Source organism: Pygoscelis adeliae, unplaced genomic scaffold, assembly GCF_000699105.1.
Source record: "Pygoscelis adeliae isolate BGI_AS28 unplaced genomic scaffold, ASM69910v1 Scaffold242, whole genome shotgun sequence".
Taxonomy (NCBI): Eukaryota; Metazoa; Chordata; class Aves; order Sphenisciformes; family Spheniscidae; genus Pygoscelis; species Pygoscelis adeliae.
In genome coordinates this window covers 1,844,532-1,863,081 of record NW_008824369.1, presented here as the reverse complement: position 1 = coordinate 1,863,081, position 18,550 = coordinate 1,844,532, and the positions used below count along the sequence as shown (strand labels likewise).

The following is an 18,550-nucleotide window of genomic DNA, read 5'->3' as shown; positions in this document are numbered from 1 at the left end:
TTTCGCATAGGTATTGCAGGGCTCTCCATGCATGAAGCAGATTGCAGTTGGTGCAGTGTATTCTGCTTCTTTGGGCTTTTCACTATGTTTACTGGTCTCTCTCTGCCTGAATCTTGTCTTGTTCCATCTAATAAAAACATTTATTTTACTTCAAGGGGAATACATTAGGTACAGCACAAGTTTAATGCAGACTGTGTCAAAGAAACACTGAAGGGGAAGATTGTCTGAGATGCTGCAATAGGAGGATGAACAAACGACTGAAAAGGTCGTACCATGTCAAACATCTACGATTTTAAATAGTAAACGATCAAGGCAAAGGCGTTTCCTGGTGATTAATGACGGGCTGGGTGTAGTCATGTCTGGGCCTTAACCCTGGCCTCTCGTATATCCCTAGGAAATGCCCTGTGGCTCAGTTGTTTCTGCTGTTTTAAGCTACACGTGGTTTATGATTGATTGTCATTTTTAAAAGTACCTTTATGTTTGTGGCTATTTTGGTGACTGCTCTAGACAGCTTTGTTCCTCTCTCTCGGGTCTGGATGTTATTCCTAAACTAACATAAGTGTGCCTGGGTAGCAGAAGTGGTGGAAGTTTAGACATACGTAGAATAGTCTTATGCAGGTGTGATATAGCTGGTACACACGGCAAACTGCAAATTGTTTGATATCAAGCGTGGCTATAGAGGTAATATATAGGATTAGTGCCAGCTGGATAGTAATATTTACTTTCCATCTTTGCTAGATTGCAGTGTGCATTAGTGTTGTTGAGAATTATGGCCAATAAGAATATGATGCATGAATGTTATAATGTTATGATGACTATGTCATGATAATCATAGACATTGTCACTGTGGTTGTTGCAGTGTAAAGGCACTTTCTGCAGCACTGCTCTCTCTCAAGGAGATTGCACGGGTGCCACGCTGCACCCGTTATCACTATAATGTTGCCTTTTGAGCTCATTTGACATTGCACGATAAATCCTAAAGATACTCCCAAGGTGCTGGCTTTCTGAAAATCCACTGAAATCAGTGGCACTCAAGATTTCCAGAGTCACGGCCCAATTTAAAAAGCTGAATGTGTAAAATGTTGTATATTTGTTTTCTAAAGCTGTCAGGACCGCATGGTTTTGACTTGGCCATTGGCATTGTCTCATCTCTGCGCTGTAATCTGCAGTGAACCCTAATGGATGCAGAAATGAACTCACTTGCTAGAGATAAGCAAACCAAACAGCCACCACCTTCCCAGTCAAAGCAAACCTGGGGTCTGTTCTTGTAGCCCTTACCCACTCAACGGTCATTACAACAGGCGCATCATAAATGGTAGTCATAAAAGTAACGTTTGTTGAACTGGACCACAGTAGCTTGAGGTTTCACATCAGACGACCAAACTGATTTAAATGATCATTTTTTAAAGTGGAGGGTGAAATGTTAGCTGACAGATCTTAGCAGGTCTCTCAGATTCACTAGGCAATCACTATTTCCAGGAGTTTTGTAGCATCAGGACCTATAGCTTTTGACTCTCCTTAATTTAAGGTAATGATTTGGAGATGCTCTATGACTGATTTAATTGCATGCATGAACCAATAAGTGGGCAGATATGACCAAGTAAGGTGTAACTTATCATGGTTGTAGCTATGATGGTGTAAAAACATTGCCCAGACAGTGTTTGTAGGTAGGTAAATGGTATCTTTTGTTAGAGATATCCGGAGAAATAGGCAACTTGGGGAAAGGCAAGTGTGCCCAAAAGCTCTCCTCCCTTTTCTAGCTATGCTAGTTGGTCTAATGAAAGATATCACTTCCACAAGCCTTGTCTGCCTGCAATTAAATAAAATACTCCCAGAATCATACTGTGTGAAAGATCTTTCAATTCATTTCATATCTGCTATAGCTTCCATTAAAACCAATGGGAGTCTCTACATCCAGTCCCGTCTGCTTCGTCGTGTGAACAGGAGCGTTTTATACCGCTTCACAGCCTCTTCGTTCGTCTTTTGTAGTAACTTGGCAAAGATTTAATAGCGACATATAATGAGGGTTTGTGTGACTGTGGAGTGAGGGAAAACTTATCTTTTGAATGTGTGAATTATGGAGTGTGTGGATTAACAAAATGAGAAAGAGCAAAGGTATGTTCATAATAGCAATTGATAGGGTTAATAGCAATAGCAGATGGATTGGCCTGACCTTTTCCATCTCTAATTCTATAGACTGCGCTGCTCTGTTCTAGTGGATGGTGAAGAAGAAAACAAAAAGGCTAGAAAAACTTTCTAAGCTCAAAACTAGGATAAAAATGTAACATTTTGAGGGCATGGGGGAAAAAACTGTCTTCCGTGCTTTTCTTTTAAAAAGCAGTAAGTCAAAAAATATGAAATAAAAATGGAAAGAGAAATAGTAACTTCCTGCTTATGAAAATTAAAATTCTTTTCCTTAAAAAGTAGAAATTTATTCTGTGTACTTAGTGTATCAAAAGGACATGGACATTGACGTTGCATACACTCATGGTAGAATAAATATTCTTCAATTTTAATAATGATAAATATGTCCTTTATTACAGATGGAGCTTCACTATATTTTTTACTGGTTGCTATATCTTTAAAATGGGAGGTTAGACCAGCAAAACCAAAACATCAACAAGATCGACTTTTGAACCAAAAAGTTTTTAAAACAGTGCTGAATTTCCCTTCCCACCCACTGCCCCTGGTGAGGGACCATACTGCACAGCCTGTCCCACCCAGAGGTAACGGGGACGCATCACTGTCCACCACATTTTGCCTTCTGCTGCCCGGGAATGATCCCATCTGATCCGCTGAGCTGGAATACAGGAAAAAATACAGGGTTTCGGTTTTTAGCATCATGAACACTTGCCTTTTGCAGCCAGGCTACTTAGGCCAACTGCTGGCTACAGGATTCATACTTAAGTATACAAATAGGGCTCCTGAAGCAATTTGTGCTTAAAAGTACATGCAGGATAAGGGCCTGGGGATCTCAGTGTTGATCCAGATGGGTCATTGCCTTTAGGCTGTAGGATGTCTCACTCATCCATTTGGTCTGATAGTTTAAAAGTGAAACATCTATCAAAATCTCATTACTTTGGAGAGGATGGGAGCTCATGGATTATAAACCTTAATTTATTTTTTATATCTTAAATTATGGTGCCGTATCTAAGCCATAAATTTTTACAAAACAAACTGCTGGTGCATTTGAAAGACACGAATAAATACTCTCAGCACCATGACAGAGCGGTGATAGAGGGAGTGAGCAGGTGCGTGGGGTGAGGATGGCAGAGAGGTGGTGATGGCACATTGCTTTTGGAACCGCTACTCTTGTTGTTTTTGCAATAAGATGCCCGTATTTACTTGGAGGAGAGGAGAGAAGGTTAATGATATCGGTTCCTGGGAATACAGGCACTCCCCAGTGACTGAAAGGGAATATTCCTGGATCCACCGAAGATCATCATTTCACTCCCAAGTGTCTGCTAACAGAAAGACATGCCTGTCTGCGTTCAGTTTAATATCATCGCAGAGTCCTGATTTATTAAATGGTGTCAAACTTCTTGACAGTCTTCGAGCCCGTGCTCTGTAGGTTTCGCTCGGTGGTGTAGGAGGCTGAAATGGCTATCAGTGTACAAGACAGTGTTTTAAACTGAGCAGCACTAAACAGCCTGATCCTGCAAATCTAGGCTCCTGCAGTTTATTTCAGAGAGACTGATCTTGCCAAGTTCTGTGTGCCACTTAAGGGGAAATCTTTCCCACTGAGACCAAATGCTTTTTTGGGGTGAGAGTGATAAGCCCCTTGAATCCTTGCTAGATAATGCCTGTACCTCCCGGAAGGTATATTTATTCAGTTGTATCATTTATAAGAGGTAGGGTTTGCTAAAGCACAAGAAAGACAGAAAGCTTAAAAACTGCTTTGGAAGGAATTTGACAAGTAAAGTAAAATGAAATACAGCCATGAAACCTGTGATGGGAACAAGGGCAGGGGTCAGCACCGAATTAATTTAGTATGACTACTTCATTAAGTATGTGGGTAATAAGGGATTGTTTTTGTCACATTTTATTCTGTATTATTTTATTCTGTATTATTTTTGCCCTGGTTACACTGGTCGTTTACAACTGGAGTCTTCCTCTAACACAGTCAGAATAGCGTTGTTTCCAGAGATAAGACACGCAAAGTGAAGGTGATACAGACAGATAATTATAAATACGTCTTCTTTGTTTCGTGGTGTGGACAGTCTTCCCGTGAAGGTCACTCTGACAATGCTCCAGGATGTACTTGTGGAGCTGGTGACTTGTGCAACGAGAGGCCAAACGGCGTAATCAGATCTTACATCTGGGTGCTCGCTGTCAGGATTTCAGGAAACTTCTTTTGCTCCGTGATAGACCTGTTCTCACTGGGCAACGGGAAAAGCCTATGTGACTGTTAAAACAAGAGTGGAAAAATATGTATCTGGAATATGCATTGCTTTATCCTGCCAAGCCAAGTGTTATTGTGGAGGCCAGACACATCTGTCCTCCTACAACAGATATCATGGTGTTTCTTGGATTAAAAAGGCCGACTGTAGTGGAACATTGGAAGAAATTGCTTCAGAAGACTGACTTACTGGAGTCCTATATCATATGGACCCTGTCAAAAAATATGAGCCACAATAAAAGCTGACACTTGGGGAGATGAAAGCAATATTGCTTGATACTGTGATTACCTTTATGGCAACATGCTCAAGGTGGGCAGTGGGGAATTGTGTCCTTTCTTTGTTTGACCTGGGCGGTCAATATGATTACTCCGGGGATTTTTTTGTTTTATGTAATAAAACATCTGTAATAAAAGTTTTTTTCAAAAAATAGTTTTGGGAAAGAGACTGGAGACATGGATTGCAGACAGCTATTTGGGTCAAGGGGTTAGGTTTTTGCCAGGCTCCAGATGGGGACGGAGAGGAGGACAGGGGCTGGAAGCAATTCTGAAGCTGATCTGTCTACACTGCACAGGCAATAAGAACAGCATCCATTTAGTGAGCGGCACATGATCTGAAGTTTGGCAAGAGAGAGGCTGATATATGCATTATTGCCTGTATGGGGTATTTCCAATAATGCTGCTTATGAATGTGTGTTTGTTCTGAAAACTTGCAGTAAGTGTGAATAACAAAATTCATTATGCTATCTTTGCATTTTCATGCCCTTGCAGATTTACTGGAAGATCTTGGAAAACAGCAGCTTTGGCGGAACAATTTAGTTATATCAAGGATAAGGAATTTTTGCTGGAAACTTGACAGGCACCAAATCACTTTCTTACATGCAGTTCTTTCAGTTACTTCTGTGGATAGCCTTACACTTGCTGTGGACAGTTTTATGTGCATGGCATGTTTTAATGGTAGATAAAACCCCAAACAAACCCCACAAAAGACCAAAACTACCTATCCCCCTGTGTGTTTGGCTTATTTTTGAACAACCTTGCCCAGTTCAGGTGCCCTTGCTCATGCACATTGTGCCTAGCACGTGGTTCTGTATCTTCTGCCATCAGCTGCCTGGCACATTAAGAGTGAAAGCATTGAAGCCGAGAAGGGTTTTGTGATTGTTTTCAAACGGTCCTGAATTTACAGCCCTGGTGTTTCTTCAGTATTTTTGTAATAGTGATATGGCATGTAGCTGATGGGGTGGAACGGTAAATTGTCGTGACCAATGTAATGTGTTGACAGTCTGATATCTAGGGATTTATACTAAGCACAGGTTGCTGCTAATGGGCAAAATGAGAAATTATAACTTCTAATGTGTCAGATTAATTTGATGTACATCCAAGTCTGTATAAAAACCATCAGATGCTTAGTATATATCAAACAATACTCGCACCATTATTTGGTTTTTGTTTCTGATTCCTGGCATCAGCAGAAATAAGATTTACCCCTTCATTTATATAGCACGTAAGGGTACTTATGTGTATTATAAGTTAACCTAGAGAGCAGCCCGGTAATTTGTAAAGTATATGGGCTTAAAAATAACCCTGTTATGAAAAAGGGCATGATGCAACACAACAGTATTACAGCAGCTTAGTTGTGCTTGTTCAGAAGAAAGCAAATTATGATCGTTTGTTACATAATAGTGGATATTCTACCGCTCTTGGTTATTCCTGGGGCCCCAGGTCCTAGAAAAGTGAAAGTCAGACCTGAAGCAGCCTTGCATTCCTGTTCAGATTTGCAATTCAATGACCATGTTTGGGATACTATAGGGTGTATTTAAATGCAGTGCAAAGGTGAAGAGCCAGTTCTGCAGGGTGCTGAGTGCCTTTAACTGCATTGAAGCCAAGGTGTATCAGGGTGCTCAGTGTCTCCTCAAGCCCCCCACCGTACCCTGAGGCACACAAGTTTATTCTGGTGGAAGGAAGCTGCAAGGTGTTTGCAGCCAGTGACTCTGCACTGAATACTCTGCACTGGAGGGAGGTTCATGCTCCAAGCTGGGGTGGTCCTGCAGCTGGTTACAGGCACCGACAGCGCCGACGAGCCAAGCAATGCAAGACTTGGGTGTTAAACTGCAGAGTGAGGGCTGTGATATTTTCTGATAGCTGGCATCAGTCTTCTGAGCATAGTCCACATTACGGTGTCTCCTCCCCTTCCCTGTCCTGGCTGGGGCAGGATCAGCCCTCACGTATTACTCTCCGAGCCAAAAATCTTAAAAAAAGGTCGAAACGTCGATGCTCTCCAACTGCACTGTCAAAAAATGGCTTTCCAGTCTACTTAAAAATCTTGGCTTTTAAAAATCTTTTTAAATTCAGTTAAAATGAAATATGTTAACAGTTTGCCTTTCCCTATGCTTTTGGTTTGGACTCAGAAGATAATGTCATGTTACTGTAATTTTTTTCCAAAAAAGCAGATACCTTCTCAATTCCTCTACAAAAGCTTTATGCCACAATAATTTAAGATTTCCTCCAGGTTAGAATATTTCTGCATGTAAAACCTCTTTGAAGGTTTAAATAGACTGTAACTGAGTTTTGACATGTATTAGCACGTGTCAAGTACAGCAGTTAATAAGGGTAGTGGAGACAAGACACATTCCATCTCTCCAGCAACTGACTCGCAGGTGTCCGGATCACTACAGGCCACAAGCGGGCAAAGCCACTGAAAAAAAATCACCCTTTGTTGCAACAAGCATTAAAAACTCCCTTTACCAACCATTTCAGCAATAGATCCAGTGGATGATCAGGTGAGGAATCAGCTCTAGTTGCGGTCTTACAAAATCATGCCCCAAGACTGCGACTGGGAAAATTGCATTTTTATTCCTTATGATGTAAATCTGCTCTGCATCTCTTGTAAGGTTCAGCATCCACCCAGAACATATTTATAAACTATATCAAAGCATACATTTGCACAGCGTGATCTACATTAGTTCAATAGGATTTACTGAATTCTGTCCCGTTCCTCTTCTCTTCTGTGTGAGCCGAATCTGTCTGCATCCAAACAATTCGTAAGAGAGAAATCGTTTGCCATACTGATGGATTTTTTTAATTCTTTAATTCCTTTCATTCATATATAATGTCATCTCTCCCAAAGCAGAACTAAAGGAGTGTGACATGCAAAAGGAAATACTCAGGACTCGATACTTTTTAAAGCATAACAGGTTCAAGCAAAGCCAACTGACTTTCTGCACTTCTCTTCCCAGGGCACAGCTTCTGTGCTGCAGCGCAGGTCTGACAACGAGGAGTACATCGAAGTCGGAAGACTCGGTCCATCAGATTATTTTGGTAAGAAAATTCAGCTTAAGTATGGTTCAGAAAGACAGGCACATGGAGTTGTATCAAGTAGTTATTGTCTTAATTAGCGTTCTACTCTTCTACAAGTGAGGGGTTATGTGTAGGTCAGCTGCTGCTTTCAGCGATACCGAGAGATTTCAGTGAAGCTGAAACCATTCCTTGGTTTACACCAGTGTAGCTGACAGGAGGCAGATCCAGAAGCAGCAAAACAGTCTGAAAGCATTGGTTTTCAAAGGCATTTTACACGCATGCATTATGCATGTGTAATGCATTTGTACTGTCAACAGAATTATGTAGAGTGTCTATCAAGAGATATATAAAGGGAGATGTTCTACGACCAAAGCAACTGGATGGTAGCTAGAATGTGCACCCTCCAAAACAGCGGCACAGGGCGTGTGACAGGGTATTTATCCCTATTTCCAGGTGAGATAGCGTTACTGCTGAATCGGCCCCGGGCTGCTACGGTGGTGGCACGCGGACCCCTGAAGTGCGTAAAGCTGGATCGGCCCCGCTTTGAACGAGTGCTCGGTCCTTGTTCTGAAATCCTCAAGAGAAACATTCAGAGATACAACAGTTTCATTTCGCTCACTGTCTAAATGATTCCTTCTGGAAAGCTGCCTTTGTGTGACCTTGTGCACTTAAATTTGCTCTGTGCAGCTCCATAGCTTTATGAAGAAAAAAAATAAAAGGTGTGCATTTTATGTGTATTTTTTCTGTTTATGTCACGTACTGGGTGTCAGTTCAAATCTCATGTATCATGTAAGTAGGAAGACAACTGTTTGGACAAGACTAGCTTTGGGGAAGATTAGGCTCTTGGCTTGCAGGAAAGATTTTTACCTATTGTTGGATCACATAGCTTAAAACTGTGTTTTTAACTATTTAAAATACATACGAATTTCTATTTCCCTCATTATCTTTAAAGTTGGTCTTACTCACCTTTTGTCAAGCTTCTTTGATCGAGCGATGTCCCTCTGCCTGTCACTTGTAAAAGACTTTTCACTGCTTGTGGACTGGAGGTTTCCAAAATCCCACGGGGCGAGTGACAGTCGCGCAGTTTAAGAGAGAAGATTGCAGGAGGATTTTGATCATTCCAGCAAGCCAGGAAAAAGTAGAGCTTTTGAGTCATTTTGTTTGTGACTTAGATACAGAGGCCGTATTCCTCCGTGTTACAAGGCCTTTCAGGTCTGCTTTGTAGGGTATGCCGAGCCAAACAGCCTGCTCCAGCCTTCTGGGTGAAGAGGTCACGGGACAGTGGTTTGTAAGAATTCAGATGGAGCCTTTAGGACCTACGTTATTTGTCCTCAGCTTTTTTTAAATGAAGATTAGATCCCTTAAAAGTCAACAGGAACTTCTCTGCTGAATTAAGTGGGCTTCAAAACGTATTTATCTGCAGCAGAGTGTCCTCAGCCACTTCTCTGAATATTATAGGACAAGCTGAATAGATGGTGCCAGGTGTACATCAGGGGCAACAACAGCAGTTTGTTTTTAATAAGGTCCACTTAATTAAATTCAAATGCCTTTCTTTTAGCGTATGGCTAAATTTTAGGATTTTTTAGGATTTTCTGAAAGCCAAATACATGCTTCAAAATGCTGCCTGTCCTCCGGAAGACAGGTATCGCGTAACAAAAAGCACCAGGATCTTGCAACAAGCTCCCAGAGCCCAGGTCCCTCCAGGTGCATGCAGCCTCGCCGGCAGTTGTTGCTGCTCTGCCTAGACATGGGTCTCCTCTTGCATGGAGCTTTCTGCAGATCCAGACCTTGCTCTGCTGTGCAGCCCTCAAGGGTGGGATCTTTTAGCTTCCTCTTTGGGAAGCTCTTCCTTTGAAGGAAAACTTGGCTTTGCTAACAGCAGCAAAGGTCTGCATCTCAGCTACCCTGAATAGCACCGCCTGCTTTTCAGTTGTGGCAGAACTAGATTTCTTCTTTATGATAGCATTCCTCTGGGTACGTACGAACTTTCTGTACCTTTTACATGCCAAAGGTTACGCAATGAAATAAGGCAGCAATCTCCCTTTTGAAACTAGAGGTGTTAGTGAAGAACATGGCTAAAATTACTCTTACTGACGTGCAACATGCTTTCTTCTTTGGAATTAACAAAAACTAACTTGGGACTTTCGTATCGATTCCCACCAAGAGGGCCCGATATTCCAGTAGCTGCCCACAGCGGGTTTTACAGAGCTGGCTGCTTCTCGACTTCAGACTCCTCTCATCACTTCAAGGTGCTTAATTTATTTCAGCGTATTTTCAGTGGTCCTGTCAGTGTATATTTGTTGCTACTATTTATTATTATTATCTTATGCTTCTTGCACATGTTATTAAATATGACCATTCACATTTTTCACCCTTCCAATTTTTATCACGTACATTTATATAGGCAGACCCCCATTATATATCTAGATAAATGTATATGCATTTGCAAAACTTTTGATTTGCTTCACTGTTTTTGTATTCTCTTGTGCAATTTTTAAAAGAAATATTTTTTAAAGGTTACCAGTCACTCACGTATGTTCTTTTACCTATTGCATTTCTGTTGTATTGGTAAAAAATCGTGTTTCGCATAATATGCAAGATACATTTCTTGTTAAACACCAAGTATTAGCCTCACTGTTTAGAAGTTACTCAAGCGCACACACACAACACGGATTCTTTGCTTTAAACCTTTACAGCTCATGGAAAATACATTTGAATTATGCTTCTGTTACAAGCAATCTCAAGAGAAGTGTAACCATTTGACACCAGGATTCCTATGCTTTAAGTGGAACAAAATGATATTCGATGACATTTTAAAGATAATTGTAATATTTGCAGTGGATGACGGGACAGAATTACGGTATGAATAAATTTCTTCTACATTATATGTGGCTGTTGTGGGTTTATTACTAATGGGAGTCTGTATGAATAGAAGTCATGTTCTAGTTAAAATATGTAAAATAGACCAAGAATCCCAGTGCTATATATAGTCATGGAAACCAAACTGGTTTTCTGGAGGGTTAGCACAAAGAAAAAAATTTCTTGTGTTTAAATGTAACCATATATGTCTACATAAAGACGTAGGGGTTCAAGGTGTCTCTCGGACCTTCATGTTGTTGTTCAGATGCCAGGTTAGCCAGGCATTTAAGCACATGTGGAACGTGAAGTGTATGAGCTGTCTCGCTGGTCCTAGGGACCCTGTGTAGAGCTTTGAAACCCACAAGACAGCTGATGAGCCTGTTGTACAGCCAGTGGGAAGAACTGGGGAAGAACAGACTCTTTCTCAAATACCAGTGCGGTTCCTTTCTCCCCCCAGTATCATAGACAAAGCCCATGGCCTCGACCACCCTGGGGATCTGTCCCAGTCGTTCCTCTCAACTTCTGGCCATGCGTGGATTTTTAGAAGCGCAGCTGCCCTGGAACTGAAGCACAAAGCCATTCTTGGCACCAGAGATGTACTGTGCTGCTGCCATGGCTTGTGTTCATGCAACGGGCTGGCCAAGAACTACATTGAGGACAAACTTCTCAGAGAAGGCAGAGCCTCCAAAAGAACCACCTGTACCTCCTGCATCAGGGTGAATGCATGGGTTGAAGCACTGGAGAGTACGGTTTTTGGGTGAGGAAGAGGTGTTTAGCATGTTGTTAGTGCCACACTACCTACGGTATCCACCAGAGCTCTGGGTGGCCACATAAGTAGGTATGTTGTGGTCCAAGCTTGGCTCTGGTGCTGGAGCCGTCACCCCAGAGCAGCGTGCAGGACTTGCGGATTCACTCCGTGCAGCTTCTCTGTGGTGGCCCCCGCACAGGAATCTTGGGCGGCTCCCGGCATCCAAGGGCTGTCCAGCTTTCCATTTTTGGAGTGTGTTATTTTTCCCCCCTTTGCTATGATTCAGGCGGGAAGGACTCATCTTTCCAGAGAATTACTCACATTATGTAGTAATCAAAAGTGACCACTCTCTCTGAGGTTCTTCCAGAAGGACATTACCAGCCCACACTCCCCAGAAAAGAGCATCTCACCACTCCTCGGTGTCCTTCTGTTTTCGGTTGGTTTTAATTGTGTCGCAGCCATTTCAGGACTCCCAAGACAAAAGAAAAGACTTTTTTTTTTTTAATAGAAACTAATTGTACGTCCAGGTTTTTTATGAGGGCCATGTGGCTGACCAGGCTTTAGTGTGTGTATCAGATTACTGTAAGCTGTCTAAGGCATTCCCACCGCTTTGTGGCAATCGGTGCCTGAAGTTGTGCAGTCGTATGAACCCCATGAATCCTTGATCCTCAAGCGAGCACAGTCTGCCAGCATGTTACCTGTTCAGGTGTTGGTGGAAAACAAGAGCTGTTGCAGAGAATCAAGTAATCCCAGTGCACGCCAGCTTGGTTGTTGGCTGCTGGTTTGTTTTTCTTGCAGTAAGTGGTCTTCAGAAGTGGAGTCACCGCACGAAGGGTGACATTTCTTCTGTTGCGAAGGTTGCATGAGGTGTGTGCATCGCATTCAGTTTTGAAGGCTTAAATGGTGCATAAATCCTTTCACTGGCCTATTTATGGAAGAGATCATGTTTGTTCTTCGCGCACATTTCTGTGTAGCAGCCGAGAGAGAGAGAATATTTTGTGCAGAGGCAAAACCATGATGATCTTAAAGAGAGCCAGAGATCCTATTGCTTGCTGTTCATGCAGTGCTACATGAATACAAAGACTGTTGCGGGTGGGTGGGAGTTAGCAGAGTAGGAAGACATTTTTTTGTTGTTGCACTGTTGACTCAATGAGCACTAGCTGGTTTAAAAGCTCACACTTCACAGAATCATAGAATCATAGACTAGTTTGGGTTGGAAGGGACCTCTAAAGGTCATCTAGTCCAACCCCCCTGCCGTGGGCAGGGACAGCTTCAACTAGATCAGGTTGCTCAGAGCCCCGTCCAACCTGACCTGGAATGTTTCCAGGGATGGGGCATCCACCACCTCTCTGGGCAACCTGGGCCAGTGCTTCACCACCCTCAGTGTAAAACATTTCTTCCTTATACCTGGTCTGAATCTACCCTCTTTTAGTTTAAAACCATTCCCCCTTGTCCTATTGCTACAGGCCCTACTAAAAGGTCTGTCTCCATCCTTCTTATAAGCCCCCTTTATTAAAAGGCCGCAGTAAGGTCTCCTCGGAGCCTTCTCTTCTCCAGGCTGAACAACCCCAACTCTCTCAGCCTTTCTTCACAGGAGAGGTGTTCCATCCCCCTGATCATTTTCGTGGCCCTCCTCTGGACCCGCTCCAACAGGTCCGTGTCTTTCTTATGCTGAGGGCTCCAGAGCTGGACGCAGTGCTGCAGGTGGGGTCTCACTTGATATTTCAAAGACCAGCTCACTGTTTAGAGACAGAATTATCTTCTCTTACATTCCCAGGCATGTTCTTTTAATTTGTTTCTAATGATTTGGCAACTCTGACTGGAGCTAATTTTTGCCTTCTTCAAACACACACGACTGCTCAGAAACTCATAAGAGTGTTTCCACAGCCAGAGTCACTTCTGTAGGTCCCACTTCCCTCCGGAGAAGAACATATTTGGATATGAGCGTATGTGTAGCCTTGAAAATCTGATGTTACAGGAATGCATTGGCTTCGATGCTCCTCCTCGAAGGGTTTCTCTATGGCTCTTTGCTGCTCGGCAGAGTTTTATCTGGGATGCAGCACTTGCACAACAAGCTGGCCTTTTCTCTGAAAAAGCTGCCTGGCCAAAGGAGCTGGCATCTGCAGCCATCTGGTATTTTTGTGAAGGCTGAGGATGTTTTTTGTGCTTGATCAGGCTCCAATACCAGCGTGATTCTTCTGATGTCTAAAAATCTGGATTCAGCTTTTAGAAAAGAGGCTGCACTTTGCCTGGGAAAGGAAAGCAAAGCATGAACGTCTCCTTGGGCATACTCTGACTCCTAGCTCAGAAGTGCATGGGTAACTGTTCACCTCTGAGTGTTCCAGCCCCTCCCCAGCCATGTTTTAATCCTTGTTTTCAAGTCACTCTCTGCAAAAGTATCGCAGAAAGCCTCCGCTGCCCAGACAAGCTGCAACACGTCTCATCCTCTTGTAAGAGGATTGTAAGGCAATTTTAAGTGCACAGAGTTCTCTTTAAAAAAGTCATAAGCTCTCATGGAGGAAAAAAAAATAATCATTTTACCCAAGACGACTGCTCCTATTCCAGTATAAACTGTCTCCAAACATGGAACAGCGGCGTGCCATGTTGCTGCATGGGCCAGCAGTGCTGAATAAATTGGCAGATGCTGCGCTGCTGCGTGATTGCTGGTAGCTGGGCTGCGAGAACGCTGCTCCTCTTTACTCAGCTTCGGTTCGAAGCTGAAAGAGTTGAGTTGCCAAAAAAGTGCCCCTCACCCAAGCCCTGATGGGACAAATTGAGCCTTGCGCTGCCAGGACTCGCCGGGTACGTTCACCTTACCCTTGGTGGGTGCTAACAGCCTCTGCTCTTTGCAAGAACTGGCACTTGGAGATGGGACGTATAGACTGATGATGAGGTAGGGATTTTCTCACCACTGCCTGCTGTTACTGGTGCTCTGGATGTTCATACTGCTGGCTCTAGGGAAATAAAGCCTTTCTGGGAAGTGGCTACTCCCTATCCTCTTTATACAGAAAATGTATTGTTATTATTTGAAAGCACTTTTGTATTGCCCTTAGACTACAAGCATGGCGATTGTTCCATTAGAAGACATCATGGTGCATAGCAGTGAAATACGACGTACAGTACCATGCAGTATGTATTTTCCAGATAAACTGGGAAAATAGTGAAATGGATCTGCAAAGTGGGGGTACAATAGCTGCTTTGCATTCCTCCACATGTGTGGAATTTATATGCGCTACAGAGTGACTCTGTTTCGTTACCATGTGTTTACGATGATGGGATGATTAGTCGTATTTCTAGCCAGTTTCATTTTCTCAGTTGTATTTGTGGGCCAAGCACAAAGTCGCAGTGACTTCACATCGAACGCAGCAATGAATTAGTGCTGGCTAAACCCTCCCACCATTTATTTCCACTATGGCAGCGAGAGGGAACAGACTTAGCAGCTGAAAAATACAAGAGATTATTTCTCCTTCTCATCCAGGGGCAGCTCAAGCAATTTGCCAGATAGAAGTAGTTGGCTGCGTTTGCAGACTCTGGGTTGTTTGGTTGAGACTCTCCAGCCTGGAGGTGCATCTCCTCTGCACCCCACCCTGCCCGGGGAGCTGAACGTGCCGCAGAAGCGCTGAGCAGGGAGATGCGTCGCCGTTCACAGTTCAACCTGCGTAACGATGACTGCGGGAATCGCTGCTGGAGGAGAATCTGCATCTCTTAGCTCCGACTCCTGCAGAGATGGAAAAGCCCTGGTCTTGGTCCTGCAATCGGGAGGAAGGAGTCGTGCCCCCGTGCACGGTTTGTATGGCTCTTGGTGAGGCCAAAGAAGCTATCTGGGAAAGCAATATTGCTGCTCCCGAGCCTGGCAAGCCTGTAAGCCGCTGCTAATGGCCACCGGCAGCATCACGAGCCCCGCTCCCGCTGACGCAGATGCTCAGATGCATCCAGCACATGCTACCATGGGCCAAATTCCCATGAGATGGCAGGATGGTTCATATCCTTGACACATATCCAGTAAAGCATCACACCCTCTTCCTATTGCCTTGCATTTCTGGCTCTTAGCCCGGGATTTAGCTTTTAGAGAAATACAGGATTAGCCAAGGAGGGCTTTTTAAAACTTGTATTTGCAGGGGGCAGGAGAAGGTACCGAAATGGCCAGAGGTTTCCGAGGAACACGAGAACCAGCCCAACAAAGGCACCCTTGTGTGAGCGGGGAGATGCAGCAGAACCTGTGTCCGGATGAAAGCTGCCCTATCAAAATAGCCATAAACAAACCCGCCTCCTCTGCTACAGAAAAGCTGTTGTGCCAGGAGCATATTAAATTGTATATGCTTTTTCTCAAGGCAAAAGAATTGCAGCAGTGACGGCAGCTGTGCGTGCTGGAGCTGAGCCACTGTATTCAACTAATGAAGGCCTTGCTGAGGACGGGGTGGGGGAAGGACTGCGGATGAATGTATTATTCAGAGGGACCCACACTGAAATAATCTACCGGCACTGGCGATATGTGGTAGGGGAAAAAAAGTGATTGCCCCGGCACCGCAAGCTTTTGCCAGAGGGCAGCACAGGTGATGGGCCAGATCCCTTCCCAGGCTGGGATCTGCAGTCCTGCAGGTGTTGCTGTTTACAGGATGAGGCAAGATGTGTTCTTCCTTCCCCGGGTTTCCCCGGGGAGGTTCTTGGTCTCAACCCCCAGGAGCAGAGCTGGGATGCAGCTACTGCTCTGGCCCAGACGGAGGAGCAGGTTAGAGTCTGTAGGTCCCACTTCCCTCCGGAGAAGAACATATTTGGATATGAGCGTATGTGTAGCCTTGAAAATCTGATGTTACAGGAATGCATTGGCTTCGATGCTCCTCCTCGAAGGGTTTCTCTATGGCTCTTTGCTGCTCGGCAGAGTTTTATCTGGGATGCAGCACTTGCACAACAAGCTGGCCTTTTCTCTGAAAAAGCTGCCTGGCCAAAGGAGCTGGCATCTGCAGCCATCTGGTATTTTTGTGAAGGCTGAGGATGTTTTTTGTGCTTGATCAGGCTCCAATACCAGCGTGATTCTTCTGATGTCTAAAAATCTGGATTCAGCTTTTAGAAAAGAGGCTGCACTTTGCCTGGGAAAGGAAAGCAAAGCATGAACGTCTCCTTGGGCATACTCTGACTCCTAGCTCAGAAGTGCATGGGTAACTGTTCACCTCTGAGTGTTCCAGCCCCTCCCCAGCCATGTTTTAATCCTTGTTTTCAAGTCACTCTCTGCAAAAGTATCGCAGAAAGCCTCCGCTGCCCAGACAAGCTGCAACACGTCTCATCCTCTTGTAAGAGGATTGTAAGGCAATTTTAAGTGCACAGAGTTCTCTTTAAAAAAGTCATAAGCTCTCATGGAGGAAAAAAAAATAATCATTTTACCCAAGACGACTGCTCCTATTCCAGTATAAACTGTCTCCAAACATGGAACAGCGGCGTGCCATGTTGCTGCATGGGCCAGCAGTGCTGAATAAATTGGCAGATGCTGCGCTGCTGCGTGATTGCTGGTAGCTGGGCTGCGAGAACGCTGCTCCTCTTTACTCAGCTTCGGTTCGAAGCTGAAAGAGTTGAGTTGCCAAAAAAGTGCCCCTCACCCAAGCCCTGATGGGACAAATTGAGCCTTGCGCTGCCAGGACTCGCCGGGTACGTTCACCTTACCCTTGGTGGGTGCTAACAGCCTCTGCTCTTTGCAAGAACTGGCACTTGGAGATGGGACGTATAGACTGATGATGAGGTAGGGATTTTCTCACCACTGCCTGCTGTTACTGGTGCTCTGGATGTTCATACTGCTGGCTCTAGGGAAATAAAGCCTTTCTGGGAAGTGGCTACTCCCTATCCTCTTTATACAGAAAATGTATTGTTATTATTTGAAAGCACTTTTGTATTGCCCTTAGACTACAAGCATGGCGATTGTTCCATTAGAAGACATCATGGTGCATAGCAGTGAAATACGACGTACAGTACCATGCAGTATGTATTTTCCAGATAAACTGGGAAAATAGTGAAATGGATCTGCAAAGTGGGGGTACAATAGCTGCTTTGCATTCCTCCACATGTGTGGAATTTATATGCGCTACAGAGTGACTCTGTTTCGTTACCATGGGTTTACGATGATGGGATGATTAGTCGTATTTCTAGCCAGTTTCATTTTCTCAGTTGTATTTGTGGGCCAAGCACAAAGTCGCAGTGACTTCACATCGAACGCAGCAATGAATTAGTGCTGGCTAAACCCTCCCACCATTTATTTCCACTATGGCAGCGAGAGGGAACAGACTTAGCAGCTGAAAAATACAAGAGATTATTTCTCCTTCTCATCCAGGGGCAGCTCAAGCAATTTGCCAGATAGAAGTAGTTGGCTGCGTTTGCAGACTCTGGGTTGTTTGGTTGAGACTCTCCAGCCTGGAGGTGCATCTCCTCTGCACCCCACCCTGCCCGGGGAGCTGAACGTGCCGCAGAAGCGCTGAGCAGGGAGATGCGTCGCCGTTCACAGTTCAACCTGCGTAACGATGACTGCGGGAATCGCTGCTGGAGGAGAATCTGCATCTCTTAGCTCCGACTCCTGCAGAGATGGAAAAGCCCTGGTCTTGGTCCTGCAATCGGGAGGAAGGAGTCGTGCCCCCGTGCACGGTTTGTATGGCTCTTGGTGAGGCCAAAGAAGCTATCTGGGAAAGCAATATTGCTGCTCCCGAGCCTGGCAAGCCTGTAAGCCGCTGCTAATGGCCACCGGCAGCATCGCGAGCCCCGCTCCCGCTGACGCAGATGCTCAGATGCATCCAGCACATGCTACCATGGGCCAAATTCCCATGAGATGGCAGGATGGTTCATATCCTTGACACATATCCAGTAAAGCATCACACCCTCTTCCTATTGCCTTGCATTTCTGGCTCTTAGCCCAGGATTTAGCTTTTAGAGAAATACAGGATTAGCCAAGGAGGGCTTTTTAAAACTTGTATTTGCAGGGGGCAGGAGAAGGTACCGAAATGGCCAGAGGTTTCCGAGGAACACGAGAACCAGCCCAACAAAGGCACCCTTGTGTGAGCGGGGAGATGCAGCAGAACCTGTGTCCGGATGAAAGCTGCCCTATCAAAATAGCCATAAACAAACCCGCCTCCTCTGCTACAGAAAAGCTGTTGTGCCAGGAGCATATTAAATTGTATATGCTTTTTCTCAAGGCAAAAGAATTGCAGCAGTGACGGCAGCTGTGCGTGCTGGAGCTGAGCCACTGTATTCAACTAATGAAGGCCTTGCTGAGG

General features: G+C 44.4%; 1 protein-coding gene across 1 annotated transcript in view; it reads left to right on the top strand.

Moving 5' to 3' along the window:
- PRKAR1B (protein kinase, cAMP-dependent, regulatory, type I, beta) overlaps positions 1–10,578 on the top strand; it is a 100,182-nt gene extending 89,604 nt beyond the window's left edge. Inside the window, exons 9-10 of the mRNA XM_009320004.1 lie at positions 7,633–7,714; positions 8,147–10,578. Coding sequence (XP_009318279.1) covers positions 7,633–7,714; positions 8,147–8,319 — 255 coding nt within the window. The 3' untranslated portion in view covers positions 8,320–10,578. The remainder of the gene's footprint in view (positions 1–7,632; positions 7,715–8,146) is intronic.
- Positions 10,579–18,550: the final 7,972 nt, after the last annotated feature.